At 38.5% G+C, this 15,364-nt stretch overlaps 1 protein-coding gene across 4 annotated transcripts in view; it reads left to right on the top strand.

Moving 5' to 3' along the window:
• The window catches only part of KDM4C (lysine demethylase 4C), a 395,353-nt gene that overhangs the window by 223,108 nt on the left and 156,881 nt on the right, over positions 1-15,364 (top strand). For all 4 annotated transcript variants that reach the window (XM_082842831.1, XM_082842830.1, XM_082842832.1 and 1 more), the window contains 2 exons: positions 13,219-13,400; positions 15,063-15,276. In XM_082842831.1, the coding sequence (XP_082698957.1) occupies positions 13,219-13,400; positions 15,063-15,276 (396 nt within the window). The remainder of the gene's footprint in view (positions 1-13,218; positions 13,401-15,062; positions 15,277-15,364) is intronic.

Consider the following 15,364-nt stretch of genomic DNA (forward strand, 5'->3'; position numbering starts at 1 on the left):
TATCACAACATTTTAAATCAACTATACTCCCCGCCTCCAAAAAAAAATAAAAATAAAATGTAAGGTCCCCAATCCTAATATATATATGTAATAGGAGAGGATATACTGTGTAGTCCTCTTGCTTCATGCTAGCCTTTCTTGGAAAAGCAAAATAGTGAAGTATAAGAACGTTCCTCATCAACAGTGTTTCCCCTCTGTAAAAAGTCCTTTTCTCTGCCAGTTTTGAAAAACAAATGCTGTTCTATGATCGTTGCATGTCATGCTCCAAATGTTATTAATTTTTACATAACGATCTCTTCTTTGTTCCATCAATTCTTATTAGCTTGAGGTCATATTATACTTTCATAATAAACACGGTTATATTTCTGTCTGTTTAAGCAATAAAACAGCAACTTCAGCAGATTACTAAGCAGATTGGCTTGGAATGTTTGTTGATAGGTCACAACCAGTGTTTTCCTGCATTATGTGGACATAAAACATTAGATGTTGTTGGCACTCAGATTTAATGGATATTTTATCTAGCACTTAGCTTTGTAATAAACGGGCATTCTCAGTTTAGCTTGATTTTTCTGTTAGCAAAGCCCATTGGAGTCCCAAGGGCATTGACCTTTTCTGCAATACAGGGAATAAAAATAAAAAACACCTTGCCCTTATTATGGAGTGGCTTGGTAAGGGTTTGATTGAATTAGACAAAAATGCGCTAGCTTTTTAACTCATGTTACACGGTTGCTTTCTGTAGTTTTCAGAATCAATCTTGAGACTTTTTTTAAAGTGGTTGGCATGAAGTCTTATGATCAGATGTCTATAAGTGCTGAAAGCATTGGGATTGTAAAATGAGAGTGAAGACTTTGATTTATTTGAATTCATGTGTGCCTTGTTTTACTCTTAAAGTCTTGTAGAAAACATCTGAGGAACAGCTTTTGACATTATAATTGTGTGGTTCATTCCATTCTTTAGGAAAATAAATTATTGTATTAGGTTGAAATGTATGAAATTGCTATTTGATTTTCATATATCTTCATGTATTACTTTACATTTCCTTAAACTTGTACACAACCCCTTCTCTCTGGAGACAAGGGTGTCTTACCCTATAGGCCATTGAATTATCCTGTGTTTTGTACTACATTTTAGGCATTTTTAGTTCTATCTTTTGTTTGGCTATGAAACTATGAATATTGAGAATAAGCATGCAGTTTGCAAAGTTAATGTAGCTTTTAAAATTTAATTTTATAATTACTTTATGGTCTTCATTTTCTTTGTTTTTTCTCTGACTATTGAAAACTTAGCTCTGGGCTGGCAGTGTTTTTTGCAGGCTGACATTTGGGGACCATTGTCGTGGATTTTAGGAAAAGACTTTTTACTTCTGGGAGGGATGTTAAGTAATATGTGTAAGGCTCCCAAATAGTGAGTGGTTAGGAAGTGGCTCACTTTATCATCATTTAAATTCGATATAGTATTGTTTTATTCTTTTTTCTGATTCTTAGTTTCCCAGTTTTAGGGAAGTGATGAGGTGACATTTTTTTATACATACCACATGGACCTCTAAATTCTACATTGTTCTACTGTTCATGTTTGGTTTTGTTTTGTTATGGGGAGACATTTTCAAGATTGAAAAGTGTAGGGATTTTTGTTTTGCTAATAAAAAAGTAGAAACCAAAGGAGAAAAGGTTTGTGATGATATATGAACATATTTGAATATTACTCAAATATTTCTGTAGTTGTTAAGGTCTTTTCTTGAGGAATCATACTTTATGATGCCTTTAAATGAGTTAGCCGAGGATCTGGGGTAAGACTCTTCTTGGGAGAAAACAGTGAGTACAAAGGCCCCAAAGGAAGGCAGTTAGTGTGGCATGTTTGAAGAACGGCAAGAAGAACCCCTGATGGCTTTGGATGTGGAACAACAGAATGAACGTTTGCTGCCTCGTCCTCTTCTTACTTCCGTACATCCTCTCGTGTAGTCCACACCCTTGTTTCTCTAGTAGTTGTCATTGTGGCTGCTCTGCATGAAGTTCTCTGTCTCCATAGCAGCCATTTTGTGTGATCTGCCAAGTGACACCTCTGTTAGTTCTTGGGTCAAAGTGTCTAAGGGTCCTGCTGTCCTTTACACAGATAACCAGAGCTGCTTTTAGCTAAGAGGAGCAGTTTTTTTTGTTTTTTGTTTTCAGGTAAAGTGCAACATACCAGTTGTTCTTTGCTTGGAGATCTTGTTTTGGCCATTTTAATATGGAGGCTGTTAATGAAATACTTTAAGAAACTGAAGGGTTCTTCCATGGGAAGTTTTGAACTCCTTGAAGGCAAGGGACTGTTGATTTCTGTTTCTTATCTCCAGCATCAGTCATATTGCCCAGTACACAATGAGTTTCATATGCTGTCTTTCACCTATCTTTGGTTTGATTCTCAGAATAACTTCCTTTTGGTGCCATGTTATCAGCTAGTTTTCCAAAGATATGCCAGCTTTTCTTTTTTTAACATCTTTATTGGAGTATAATTGCTTTACAATGGTGTGTTAGTTTCTGCTTTATATCAGAGTGAATCAGCTATACACATACATACATCCCCATATGTCCTCCCTCTTGCATCTCCCTCCCACCATCCCTATCCCACCCCTCTAGGTGGTCACAAAGCACCGAGCTGATCTCCCTGTGCTATGCAGCTGCTTCCCACTAGCTATCTATCTTACATTTGGTAGTGTATATATGTCCATGCCACTCTCTCACTTTGTCACAGCTTACGCTTCCCCCTCCCCATATCCTCAAGTCCATTCTCTACATCTGCGTCTTTATTCCTGTCCTGCCCCTAGGTTCTTCAGAACCATTTTTTCTTTTTTTAGATTCCATATATATGTGTCAACATACGGTATTTGTTTTTCTCTTTCTGACTTAGTTCACTCTGTATGAGAGACTCTAGGTCCATCCACCTCACTACAAATAACTCAATTTCATTTCTTTTTATGGCTGAGAGATATTCCATTGTATATATGTGCCATGTCTTCTTTATCCATTTATCTGTTGATGGACACTTAGGTTGCTTCCATGTCCTGGCTATTGTAAATAGAGCTGCAGTGAACATTTTGGTACATGACTCATTTTGAATTATGGTTTTCTCAGGGTATATGCCCAGTAGTGGGATTGCTGGGTCATATGGTAGTTCTACTTTTACTTTTTTAAGGAACCTCCATACTGTTCTCCATAGTGGCTGTATCAATTTACATTCCCACCAACAGTGCAAGAGGGTTCCCTTTTCTCCATACCCTCTCCAGCATTTATTGTTTGTAGATTTTTTGATGATGGCCATTCTGACTGGTGTGAGGTGATACCTCATTGTAGTTTTGATTTGCATTTCTCTAATGATTAGTGATGTTGAGCATCCTTTCATGTGTTTGTGGGCAACCTGTATGTATATCTTCTCTGGAGAAATGTCTGGGTAGGTCTTCTGCCCGTTTTTCGATTGGGTTGTTTTTTTTTGATATTGAGCCACATGAGCTGCTTGTAAACTTTGGAGATTAATCCTTTGTCAGTTGCTTCCTTTGCAAATATTTTCTCCCATTCTCACGGTTGTCTTTTCGCTTGTTTATTTTTCCTTTGCTGTGCAAAAGCTTTTAAGTTTCATTAGGTCCCATTTGTTTATTTTTGTTTTTATTTCCATTTCTCTAGGAGGTGTGTCAAAAAGGATCTTTCTGTGATTTATGTCATAGAAGGGCACATTCTTTTGAACACTTCTGGAAAAGTTAATAATCTTTTTATTATCATAAATATACTCAGTGATGTTTTTGACTGAATGGGAGAATAAAGGCCTTTTTTTTTCCGAAAGGATAAATCTTTTTTTTTTTTTTTTAACCTCTTTATTGGGGTATAATTGCTTTACAATGGTGTGTTAGTTTCTGCTTTATAACAAAGTGAATCAGTCATACATAAACATATGTTCCCATATGTCTTCCCTGTTGCGTCTCCCTCCCTCCCACCCTCCCTATCCCACCCCTCCAGGCTGTCACAAAGCACCAAGCCAATATCCCTGTGCCATGCAGCTGCTTCCCACTAGCTATCTACCTTACTACGTTTGTTAGTGTGTATATGCCCATGACTCTCTCTCGCCCCAAAAGGATAAATCTTGAAATATTTTTATATAGGAGATAACTGGGTGTCTGTCTAGATTGGCTCTTTCTGTTCCAACCTGTCTTGTCATGTTAAAAGTTTAGTGTTTAGGGCATACATTTTAAGTAATTTTCTGGATGATCTTTGAAGAGATTTGCTGGAGACCCTACAGGTTATGCTGAGACCCAGAAGGGAAAGAATCATCATCTGTTGAAGCCCTAGGTCTGTCTTACTAGTGAATAGCAGCTGTACGGCTGGTAGCTCGTATACTCATTTGGCAGATGAAGGAATTGAGGTTTAGAATTATAACCAAACATTAAGACCACATAGATTACATGAATGAAACATTGTTTTAATTTATTCTAATAGGTTTGGATCAGAGCTCTACCCTTGTAACCATGCTTACCTCAAAATAGTTGAATAACCATTGTTCTAGGCCACGGGAAGTCAGGGCTTTTATAACATTCATTTCCTAATTTATTACTTTAACTGTATAATGTTTGTTATAGATTTAATCTTGTGATCACTTAAACGGATATTTTTAAGTATTATTTTTTTAGTTTCACTGTTTACTAGTTGCCCTCTTTAAAAACTTGTATATGCTTTTATATGACGAGCAGTATAAATTGTTTTATGTAGAAAGTAAAAAAATAAACCCTTAATCATTAAAGTTAACAGTGTACATCTATAATAATCCCTGGGATCACGTCTTAGTGAGGCCCCCACCACGCCTTGGGAAGTGTTATTAATTGAGGGGGAAAGTTGCTCTCTAAACAGTGGGGTATGCCTCTAGATTAGTATAAGTAGAAGTCTCAAGAAGGTTCTCCAAACATCTTAAGATTCTCAAGTGAATGGCAGCAAGCCTGACTTTCTTTTCAGAGCCAGAAAGTTTTCTGAGTTCCCTGAGCTCCCACTTTTCTAGGGACCTCCTCCTCCTTCTCTTCATATGCTCTGCAGGATTGACTCTTTCCCCTGCAGTACGCTTGTTGCTGCTCTGGAGTCTCTGGGTCAGCATGGGATGTACTGCTGACTTGCAGACATTATAGTGATGTATGGACAGGACACATTTCTAGTTGTCCCTTTGAGACTGATCTTTTGAGAAACAGCATTGTTTATGGTCGTGAGGAGAGGGCGGGTCCTACAAGCGAGGGTACTTCTGACAGCAACGGTGTGGCTTACTTTTCCCAGGCGCCAACTGGTGTCCTACAGTTTAGTTTCTTTCTGACACTAATGACTCAGCGTTAGCACAGCCCCTGCAGGTTAAGGACTCAGTCCAGTCTCACCAGTTGTCCCCACTTCAGATGCCAGTTTCAAGTCCTTACACCTGACCATTGGGCTATAAAGTCTGGGGATTCCCTACAGTTCCCGCCTCAGGTTTGATAATTTGCTAGAATGGTTCAGGGAAGTCAGGAAAACACTTCTTACATTTACTGGTTTATAACTCAGGAACAGCCAAAAAGAAGGGATGCACAGGGCAAGGTATGAGGTGGGGATAGGTGTGTGAAGAACTTTCATGCCCTTTGCAGGTACATTACCCTCTTGATCCCAGAACCCTGTCATTTAGGGTTTTTGTGGAGGCCCCGTTGTGGCTACACGATTGATTAAATCACTGTCTATTTGGCGATTGACTCAGTCTCCAACCTCTCTCCCTTCCCCTGACGTCAGAGGTGGGGCTGAAGTGCTAACCCTCTACTCATGCATTGACTTTGTATTCATGCCTTGTTCTTTCTGGTGACCAGCCCCAATCCTGAAGCTATCTAGGCGCCCCCAGCCACCGGTCATCTCATTAGCTGACAAAAGACACTTTTCAGTTCCGCGATTCCAAGGGTCTTAGAAGCTCTTGTGTCGGGAACTAGGGACTAAGACCAAATATTAATATTTTAACCAATGATGTTCCTCTCACCCATATCATTCAGGAAAGTCCAAGGGTTTTAGAAGTTCTGTGCCAGAAACCAGGAAAAGACCAAATAAATGTTTCTTTTTATGTGACAATATCATAGCGAGTATGATTTAAATAGCAAGCTGGGAGGATCATTTTGGAGAAGTATTTAAAATACATTGGAGGGACCTCCCTGGTGGTCCAGCAGTAAAGAATCTGCCTTCCAATGCAGGGGACGCAGGTTCGATCCCTGATCAGGGAACTAAGATCCCACATGCCGCAGGGCAACTAAGCCGGGGCGCCACAGCTATTGAGCTCGCGCGCTGCAGTGAGAGAGCCTGCGTGGCGCAAACTACAGAGCCCACATGCTCTGGAGCCCACACGCCACAGCTAGAGAGAGAAAACCCGCACGCCACAGCTAGAGAGAAGCCCGAGCGCTGCAACGAAGAGACCAAGCGCCACAACGAAAGATCCTGCATGCTGCAACTAAGACCCGACGCAGCCAAAAAAATAAAGAAGATAAATAAATAAATAAGATAAATAAATATTTAAAATACATTGGAAGGATGGAGGGGAGTTGTAAGCAGGCTGCCTGTGAGGGGCTACTTACTGTGATTTTATCTGCAAGTAATTTTAGAGGCAGAAGTTGTGGTTGACCTCTTAGTACCCAGCTGTCACAAGTATAAATCAAATATTGTGGTTTAACTTTTATTTCTTCTTGAGCACTCTTAGTGGATTCTATGTGCATATCTATTTCTACTGCCTTTCTCCAAGAGCTTTTATTTCTGCCAGAAATATTCGGAGTTGGAGGCAAAAGCTTGGTTTCCTAGGTGTAAGTCAGAAAGAATATTTTTAATATTCTGGGATACTGTGTGCATGATCCAGGAGCTTGGTGCTTGGTTTGTAGGCAGGTAGGTTCTACTGATTGTTTTTTAGTGATGTGGCGATTGGAAAATTTTAGAGCAGCCATTGAGGGTGCTGCTGGTATGACAGCAGTGTTTTCAGTGGTTTACTTCAGTACGTTTATCCAGGGTCATGTCTGTTTTCCCCATTCCCCCACCACAGTAGTGCTTGTCAGGGGGCTGGCCTTCATAGGAGGCCGCTTTAACAAAGGAAACACGTCTCCTCTCGTATTTCTGTAAATACAACAGTCCAGGAGTCTAGATTTCTGCCATGCGGTAAGAGGCTCACCAAGAAAAAAGATAATTAAGTGTCGGCATAGAATTTTTTTTTTCTTCCCTGCTATAGCTGGCAAACCTTGCAGACCTTGAAGAAATGAGAGAAAAGAAGGCTTTCTTGCAGTATTGACTTGTTTTCTTTTTGCTTAAGCATTACTCGTTGATTGAGGAAAACAGTTTATGAGATTCTTGCTTGACTGTGAGAACACAGTCTACACCAGCTTTATTAGGGCTGTGTTGTTCAACAGTGACTTCGTGATACTAATACTTTTGGGTGAAAGTGCACATGTATAGTCAGTGATTCTCAGTCTTTTCCTCAGGACTGCTTATGCTCATAATCATTTTGAGGACCCCAAAGAGGTTTCATTTCATCTCCTTTCTTTTCATTTCCTTTCTTGAACTCCTTTCCCTTTCCTTTCCTTCCCTTCCCTTCCCTTCCCTTCCCTTCCCTTCCCTTCTCTTCTCTTCTCTCCCCACCCCATTTGCCCCCTTGCCCCTTTGCCCCCTTTTCCTTCCCGTGGATTTACCTTAATGGTACTTACTTGCTGAAAGTTAAAACAGGGAAACATTTAAAGTAACAATCATAAATGCATAAACAGTTACATTTCTTTTCTTGAATTCATCAATTTGTTTTATTTTCTAGGTTAAAAACCCCAAATTACTCTCATCTTTATTCATGTTTTCTATTATTAAAACAATTATTATTTTTTGTTCTTTCTAAAAAAAAATTTTTTTTAATTAAAAAAATTTTTTATGGAAAGGCATTTTATTTTAAATATAGCAGTGTGTACATGTCAATCCCAAACTCTCAGTCTATCCCTCCCCACCCCACTTACCCCCCACCCCCACCCCCGTAACCGTAAGTTTGTTCTCTAAGTCTGAGTCTGTTTCTGTTTTGTACTTATTTGCTGAAAGTTAAAATGGAAAAATCTAAAGTAACAATAATAAATGCATAAACAGTTACATTTATTTTTATAAGAAAATAACAGTTTTCCCAAACCATAAAAATAAAGAGAAGAACAGCATTGTTTTACATTTTTTGCAGAGCTCTTTAATATTGGGTTTAATAAAAATTGGATTCTCATGTCTGCTCTGCATTCAGTCTGTTGGACCATGTTGTTCTGGTTGAGGTATATTTGAAGAAAGTCCAGCTTACATGGTTAGAAGGGGTGCAGTATTTTAATAGCCATAAAACTTGACAAATGGTGGTTTTTTAAAGATTAGTTGTAACATGAAATCTGAAATCCCATCAGTGAACTTTTTGTTCTCTATTAAGCTAAAAATTCATTGGTCTGTCTTGCACTTTGAGTGGCTCTTATATGCATGCGTGATTTTGTAACGTCATGCATTGGTAAACAAAGATCTGTGTCATACGGGTCTTTTTATATAATATAAAAAAAATTACATTTGTTATTTTCACCATCAATTCCATTAGAAATAGCTTTAATTATTGGGAAGCTGTCAAGCTCACAAAAGTGGATACAAATTTTCCAAAGTTCTAATTTTGACTCAGAAGCTTGAATTTCATCATTGTCAACAAATACTGTCCGTAGTTTTTTTGTTAAAATGAAAGCTTTCTTTGTTCACTTCCATTGCTGCCAGATACCCAAGTCTGAATAACCATAGCTTGTCTGTTAGTCATTCGTTCAAGTAAAAATGGTGTTCCATGAAAAAGGCAGCTCATTCAACATGTGATTCAATTAATTGCACATGTGCTTTTCCCAAGACAACCATTGAACTTCGGTGTGCGGCAGAAGTGCTTTATGCATACATCCCATTTTATTACACATTTAATAAAATTGATACTTTTTTCTTTTTTTTTTACTTCATCAAGGCATTGTTAAGAGAACACCCCCCCACCGCCAACTGCAAATTTGAGATAGTCAAGAATATAACGACTGCATTGGTGCCACTGCCTTGATTCAAGCTAAGGCACCAACAGTTTTACCCTTCATTGCTTTTGTCTCACCATTACAGATGTCAGCAGTGTGACACAGGCAAATAACGTCTTTGTGTTATTATTTTTTCAGTTTATTTTTTTAATTAATTTTTATTATAGTTGCTCCTTCATGTTATTATGAAATTGACCATACAGACCTCATGAAATTGTGTTGTGTGTCTCCTAGAGTACACAGACCTTACTTTGAGAACTGCTGTTACACTATTAGCTCTTCTTTTGTTCTTGTTGAGAATACAGTTGGGAAAGAAGGGAGTTCTATGCTGGTAACATTTTCACAGATTTCCCAAACTTTGATGCATTTGCACCAAGGGACCTTTCCTTTGCCTCATTCTCTCTTGATTCTATAGCAAACTGTGGCACTCGGGGTGAGACTCAGAGCTTCTGAATGTTGCTGTGCTGGTATATTAAAAAAAGAGATAATTATAGTAATAAAAACATTGGTATTCATTGAATGCTTACAATGTCCATGTCCTTGTATGGTTTTTTTTTTTTTGATTTGATATTTGTATATATTGTGGAATGATCACCAAAATTAGTCTAGTTAACATACATCACCACACAGTTACAAATTTTTTTCTTGTGGTGAGAAAAAGATCCACTTTTAAGATCCACTGTGTTAGCAACTTTTAAATATACAATACAGTATTAATCAATCAATCAATTACTAGTTAACTATTACTAGTTAGCAATTACTAGTTAATTATTACTGATACTATTGATATCTTAATATTATATAATAGTTAACTATTTTTTTAACATCTTTATTGGAGTATAATTGCTTTACAATGGTGTGTTAGTTTCTGCTGTATAACAAAGTGAATCAGCTATACATATACATTTTTCCCCATATCTCCTCCCTCCTTGTATGTTTAATATCTGCCCCTGCCCTCTTCTTTTGTGAAGGTGTTGTGAAAACTAATTTGATATTTAAAAAATCTTTAAAACAGTGTGGTCTATTTTCATTGCCTGACATCTTACAAAATGCATCATATAGGGAAGTAAATATATACCAACGAGATTACAGTGTACCTTTAGAGGTTCATTAGTTAACTATAGTTGAAGAAGAGGAGGAGGAGAGGAATTCCTAGGCATAGTGATGCCAAATGATCAAAACACTTAGAAGCTATGATGCAAAAAACATTTTCCCTCTTCCGTATATTGGAAGATAGAAAGTATTTTTTTCAAAAGTAACTGGATGAAGAAGGTACACTAAAAAGAGACCAGAAACAGGAAAGGTGTTTAGAGGCTGAAAGGGAGGATTTTCATTTGGAATTGTGTGATGATGAGAGTATTTAGATATCCTGAAAGTACTTTGCCCCCCAGAATATTTAAGGCTTGTAGTTTACATGAATATCATGAGTCTGGGAAAGGCAATAGCTAAGGTTAGTCTATTCTTGAACAATGCCATGGTTCAAAGGTAAGCAAGAGCTCTTGGAGATAGAGGAGGGGTGAATAATTTGATGAGATAATTTCAGGAAGACAAAATACTTACCGTCAAGAATGTGCCAATGTTTCTGACTTTTAAAACTAAGTTAAGGGCTTCCCTGGTGGCGCAGTGGTTGAGAGTCCGCCTGCCGATGCAGGGGACATGGGTTCGTGCCCCGGTCCAGGAAGATCCCACATGCCGCGGAGCGGCTAGGCCCGTGAGCCATGGCTGCTGAGCCTGCGCGTCCAGAGCCTGTGCTACGCAACGGGAGAGGCCACAACAGTGAGAGGCCCACGTACCGCAAAATAAATAAATAAATAAATAAAAATAAAAATAAGTTAAAATCTGAATCATTATCATGTACTTATGATTAAATGCCGTCTCTTTTTCCCCTCTCATAAAATTCAGCATGGAATTGACAGACAGATCATATGAAAATAAGATAATTGGATGGATTTTACGTAATAACGTGTGCATTATATAATCACTTCAGAATTTACAAAGAATTTTAGCACTTTGGAATTTAAAAAGAAATTTTACATTTACTATTTCATTTTAATATTAAAAAGGAAAAAAAACCCTGAAATAGGTGAGAAAGGAATAATCACCATATGAGAATCTATCTTACCGAAAGAGTTAGAATTTAAAGCTAGGTTTTTGGGGGAGTTCCCTCGCGGTCCAGTGGTTAGGACTCAGCGCTTTCACTGCCGTGGCCCCAGGTTCAATCTCTGGTCAGGGAACTAAGATCTTGTTAAGCCGTGTGGTGCGGTGGGGGGGTAAAAAAAAAAAAGCTAGGTCTCTGGACAGACAGTTCCTGTACTTGGGACTGCACAGTGTTCCTGCCATGCTGCTTTGCATACTCTGGCCTGGAGAGCATCCAAACAGAAGACAAATGCTCTTTGGGCCAGAATGTGACCTCATTTTGGGGCAGGACAGCTGTAGAGCAGGGTCCTCTACCAGGTCAGTGTTGAGTCTGAGGACAAGTTCAAGGTGTGTCCTAGATCAAGTCTTAGACCAAGTCTGCCAGAGGGCTTGGCACACACACTTTTCTGCTCTCTGGCTCCGTTGTTAAGAATTGTTCTTTTCCCGTACTTCTTGTTCATTTTCACTAGGCTTTTAGGAATTAAATATTTCCTTAGTCCCTAAAAATATTTTGAGAACTCATCACCTTATCTTATGACCATCTAAAGGAATAAAAGCATCATCCGTCTTGTGAGTTTCCATCTTTTTTGATAAAGCAAATGATACGATAAATTCATTGTGAGCCAGTAAGTAGAGTCCAAGTTATTCAAACCCAAGGATTTTTTTTTTTCAGTTTAGATCTCATTTTTAGTATATATGTTGGAGATATTGGCTATTAGACTTTTTGGTATTTCAAGTTCCTGGTTAACTTTCACTCCCATCTTTCATTTGTCAAATTTTGGTCTTCACAGTAAGTCTTCTATTGTGTATTATAAGGAAACTGAGGTGGAAACTGTTAAACGTTTAGTGTCAGATTACTTTATTTCAAATGTAGGCAAAGGTTCTTACCTTTGTTTCAAACACTGCCTCTGACTGAATGCTAAGCATTTTCCACTGTAAATGATAATGCCGCCGATACCATCACCACCACCAGCACCGCCATGGAAACGGGAACATTCCCTTGTGCTTCAGTTGGCATTTGATGTCTTTGAATTATTTTCAGCCTAATTTAGCTCTTCCTATTTTCCACTTGAGCAAATCCACTTTGACTTTTTCTAAAACAGGTAAGTCAACAAGGCAAGGACAGGAGCACATTAGTTCATAGGTATAACCCTTCTGGGATTTGAGGACATTGCTCTACAGTATTTATTTGTAGCCCTGAGACAGCTGGTGAGGAAGTTTAGAGTGTATCACAGCTGTATAGACATCAAGTACTAGAGGTAGCTGTGGTTCCTGCCACCCGCTTTGATATACTGTCCTCTGCTATGGGCATGAGGAATTTTTCCTCTTAACCTGTTATGTCTTTCTGTATTTTTCTGGCCTTCTATAAATTTTTGTAAAATGTCATTTTTGTGGAATAGGTCTATGCCTCTTTCATGTTAACAGATATACATGCTTAAGAGATTTGACCCTCTGGGAAATCATATTGAACAAATGAGATTTGACATAGGGATTGTCTTTTATACCCATGTAATGGCAGTATATCGCTTGGCACATGATAGGTGCTCTGTAAATGTTATTTACATGCATTTTGAACCTAAAAGTTAATTAAATGAAATACAATTAATAAATTTTTATTAAATCATGCACGATGTTAGGTCAGAAAACTAAAAATATTGGTAAGACAGGTAGTGGCTAGCAAATTCCACTGCTAGCTGGAAGATAATCTCACACATATAAACCCTTTTACCCTGGGAGGTATCATGGTAGCACAAGAAACACGGAAGGAGTGGAGTTGAGAGGAGAGAGCGGTTTAGTGATTCCTGGCAGGGATGGGGAAGGAGTGGAAAGGAGGGTGGTCTGTGTGGCCGTTGGATCTCAGGTGATGATGCGGACGATGAAGATTTTGTTTCACCTCTCGGAATATATTTGAAAGATAAAATAGGTTTCCTGTCTGACATTAATATCACAGGTACTTTGGAGTGTGTGCTTCTTTTATAATCAGGGTTATTGTTTTAACCTGAGTCCCCTGCTCACCGTGTTTTCACACCCTTTCTCTTAAGAGTTGCCTGAGGTTCCATCGATTGAGGAGGAAGTGGAAGAAACCGAGTCTTGGGCAAAGCCTCTGGTCCACCTTTGGCAGACGAAGTCCCCAAACTTTGTGGCCGAACAAGAGTATAATGCAGCCATGGGCAGAATGGAGCCGCACTGTGCCATCTGTGCTCTGCTCATGCCCTACTACAAGGTAGCCAGCGGGAGGGGCCCCTGCCCACGTCTCCTTTCACTGCAGCACTCTGTATGACTGTGAAAACACAGGTGAATCTCTGTAGGGTTAGTAGGCACATGAAGAGGAAGACATTAGTACTTCTATAGCTAATGGCTATCATAGAGCAGCAAATGGGATTCCTGAGTGCCACTTGAGAGACTTTTCTGTGACAGTGCTTTATCATTTTTGAATGTCTTGGTTTATTTCAGTCAAGGGGCAATTCCAACCTTTCTTTCTACCCCTTTCACCAAGAAACACAGAGCTTAAAGCTTAAGAATAGTAGAAGCTTACAAAGAGAACTTAGATCTAGTCTCTGCTCTATGTTTGAAAATATTACTCTCAATCATATAAATGTTGGCTCTGGGCCCACATTTAAAATATCTCTCTTCATCTTCCCATGTGGAACATGCAAAAGACACAGCAGGACTCAATGCAAACTGAATTGTCCAGTTCACCCTCATCAGCCAGCCATTCATGATATTATTTTCAGAAGTCATTTTGTATATGTTATGCTGATAGCATCTTAGGTCACAGAGGGCCACATTCTCCAGCACTAACACAGACAAAATGATCTTTCAGAATCTGGTAAGAGTAAAACTACCAGATCCGTTTTTAGATACAATATATTTTAAAGTCTGTTGATGTGAACATTGTGTTCTGGGTTATATTTTCACTGATAGAGTCAGAAATATTTTACTCAAGATCACATCATTCCTAGAGTTCCTAGAGTTCCACATTAAGTAATTCTGGTTAGATGTTTCAGAGCATGAATATGTGTGATGTGCCACATTCTCAGACCTTTGTAAACAGAGGAAGTAGTTCATTCACTTGTCTTTGAATGTGACACTGGTGAGTGATTAACCTTATTTTTATTTCCCATTTAGTCACTAATTTTCTGTATTTTCTTGGAAAAACTTACCTTTATATTGATTCTTGCTTCTGTATCATAATCTGCCTGTATATTTCCCCGATAATTAAAAAATTCCAACTAAAATTATAAGATTTGGGGAAATTTATTAATATAGGGTCTCTGGGGATAATAAGATAGTTCATTAATTAGTTTCAAATAAACACTGAATATTTGTTGTATATTTTGGTGAGAGGTGACGCTTTCTTTTTGAACATTATCCTTTGCTATTTAATGACATTTGCTAGATCTTTCTGTCTCGCTGTTTTAAAACTTTGTGGTGAGTCAAAAAGCCTTCAAAAACTCTCTAAATACTGTTGTACAAATTAAAACTAAGGTCTTTGAAGATAATCCTTCAGGTGTAACCAGGTAAGATTCTTCAGTAAATGAAATCAGATCTGTTAACCTAGTGCAAATAAAGATGCAAAAAAAGTTCATCAGAAGAATTGATGCTTTTCATGAACTATGTATTTAAGAACGTAGTTTTAGTAGCTCATCGATTTCTGTACCAGCAGATGTACAGAATACCCTCTCATTCCTACAGCTTAGCTTCTGGATGGGAGCCTGAGGAGCGGCACTGATAAAGAGCTAATAGTGGGTCCGGGAGAACAAGGGGAAGTACAGCAGCTGGAAGTTAGTGGATGAACAGCTATTAGGGGATTTGAGTGACCAGAGCAAGTGATCTGAGCTCTTTTCCATGTTCTTCGCTCACGTGGAAATATTCTGTTTTTCAGCCAGATAGCAGCAATGAAGAAAATGATTCTAGATGGGAGACAAAATTAGATGAAGTGGTTACTCCAGGAGGAAAGACTAAGCCCCTCATTCCAGAGATGTGTTTTATTTATAGCGAGGAAAATATAGAATATTCTCCACCTAACGCCTTCCTGGAAGAGGATGGAACAAGTCTTCTGATTTCCTGTGCAAAGTGCCGCGTACGGGTTCATGCAAGTAAATGAGTCTATCACTCATTAATCGCTGGCTTTTCAGTGCTTCACATAGTCTCTATTTCTCACCCCTTTGTAACTTGCCAAATCTA

The sequence above is a fragment of the Leucopleurus acutus genome (genome assembly GCF_964270905.1).
Source record: "Leucopleurus acutus genome assembly, chromosome: 7".
Taxonomy (NCBI): Eukaryota; Metazoa; Chordata; class Mammalia; order Artiodactyla; family Delphinidae; genus Leucopleurus; species Leucopleurus acutus.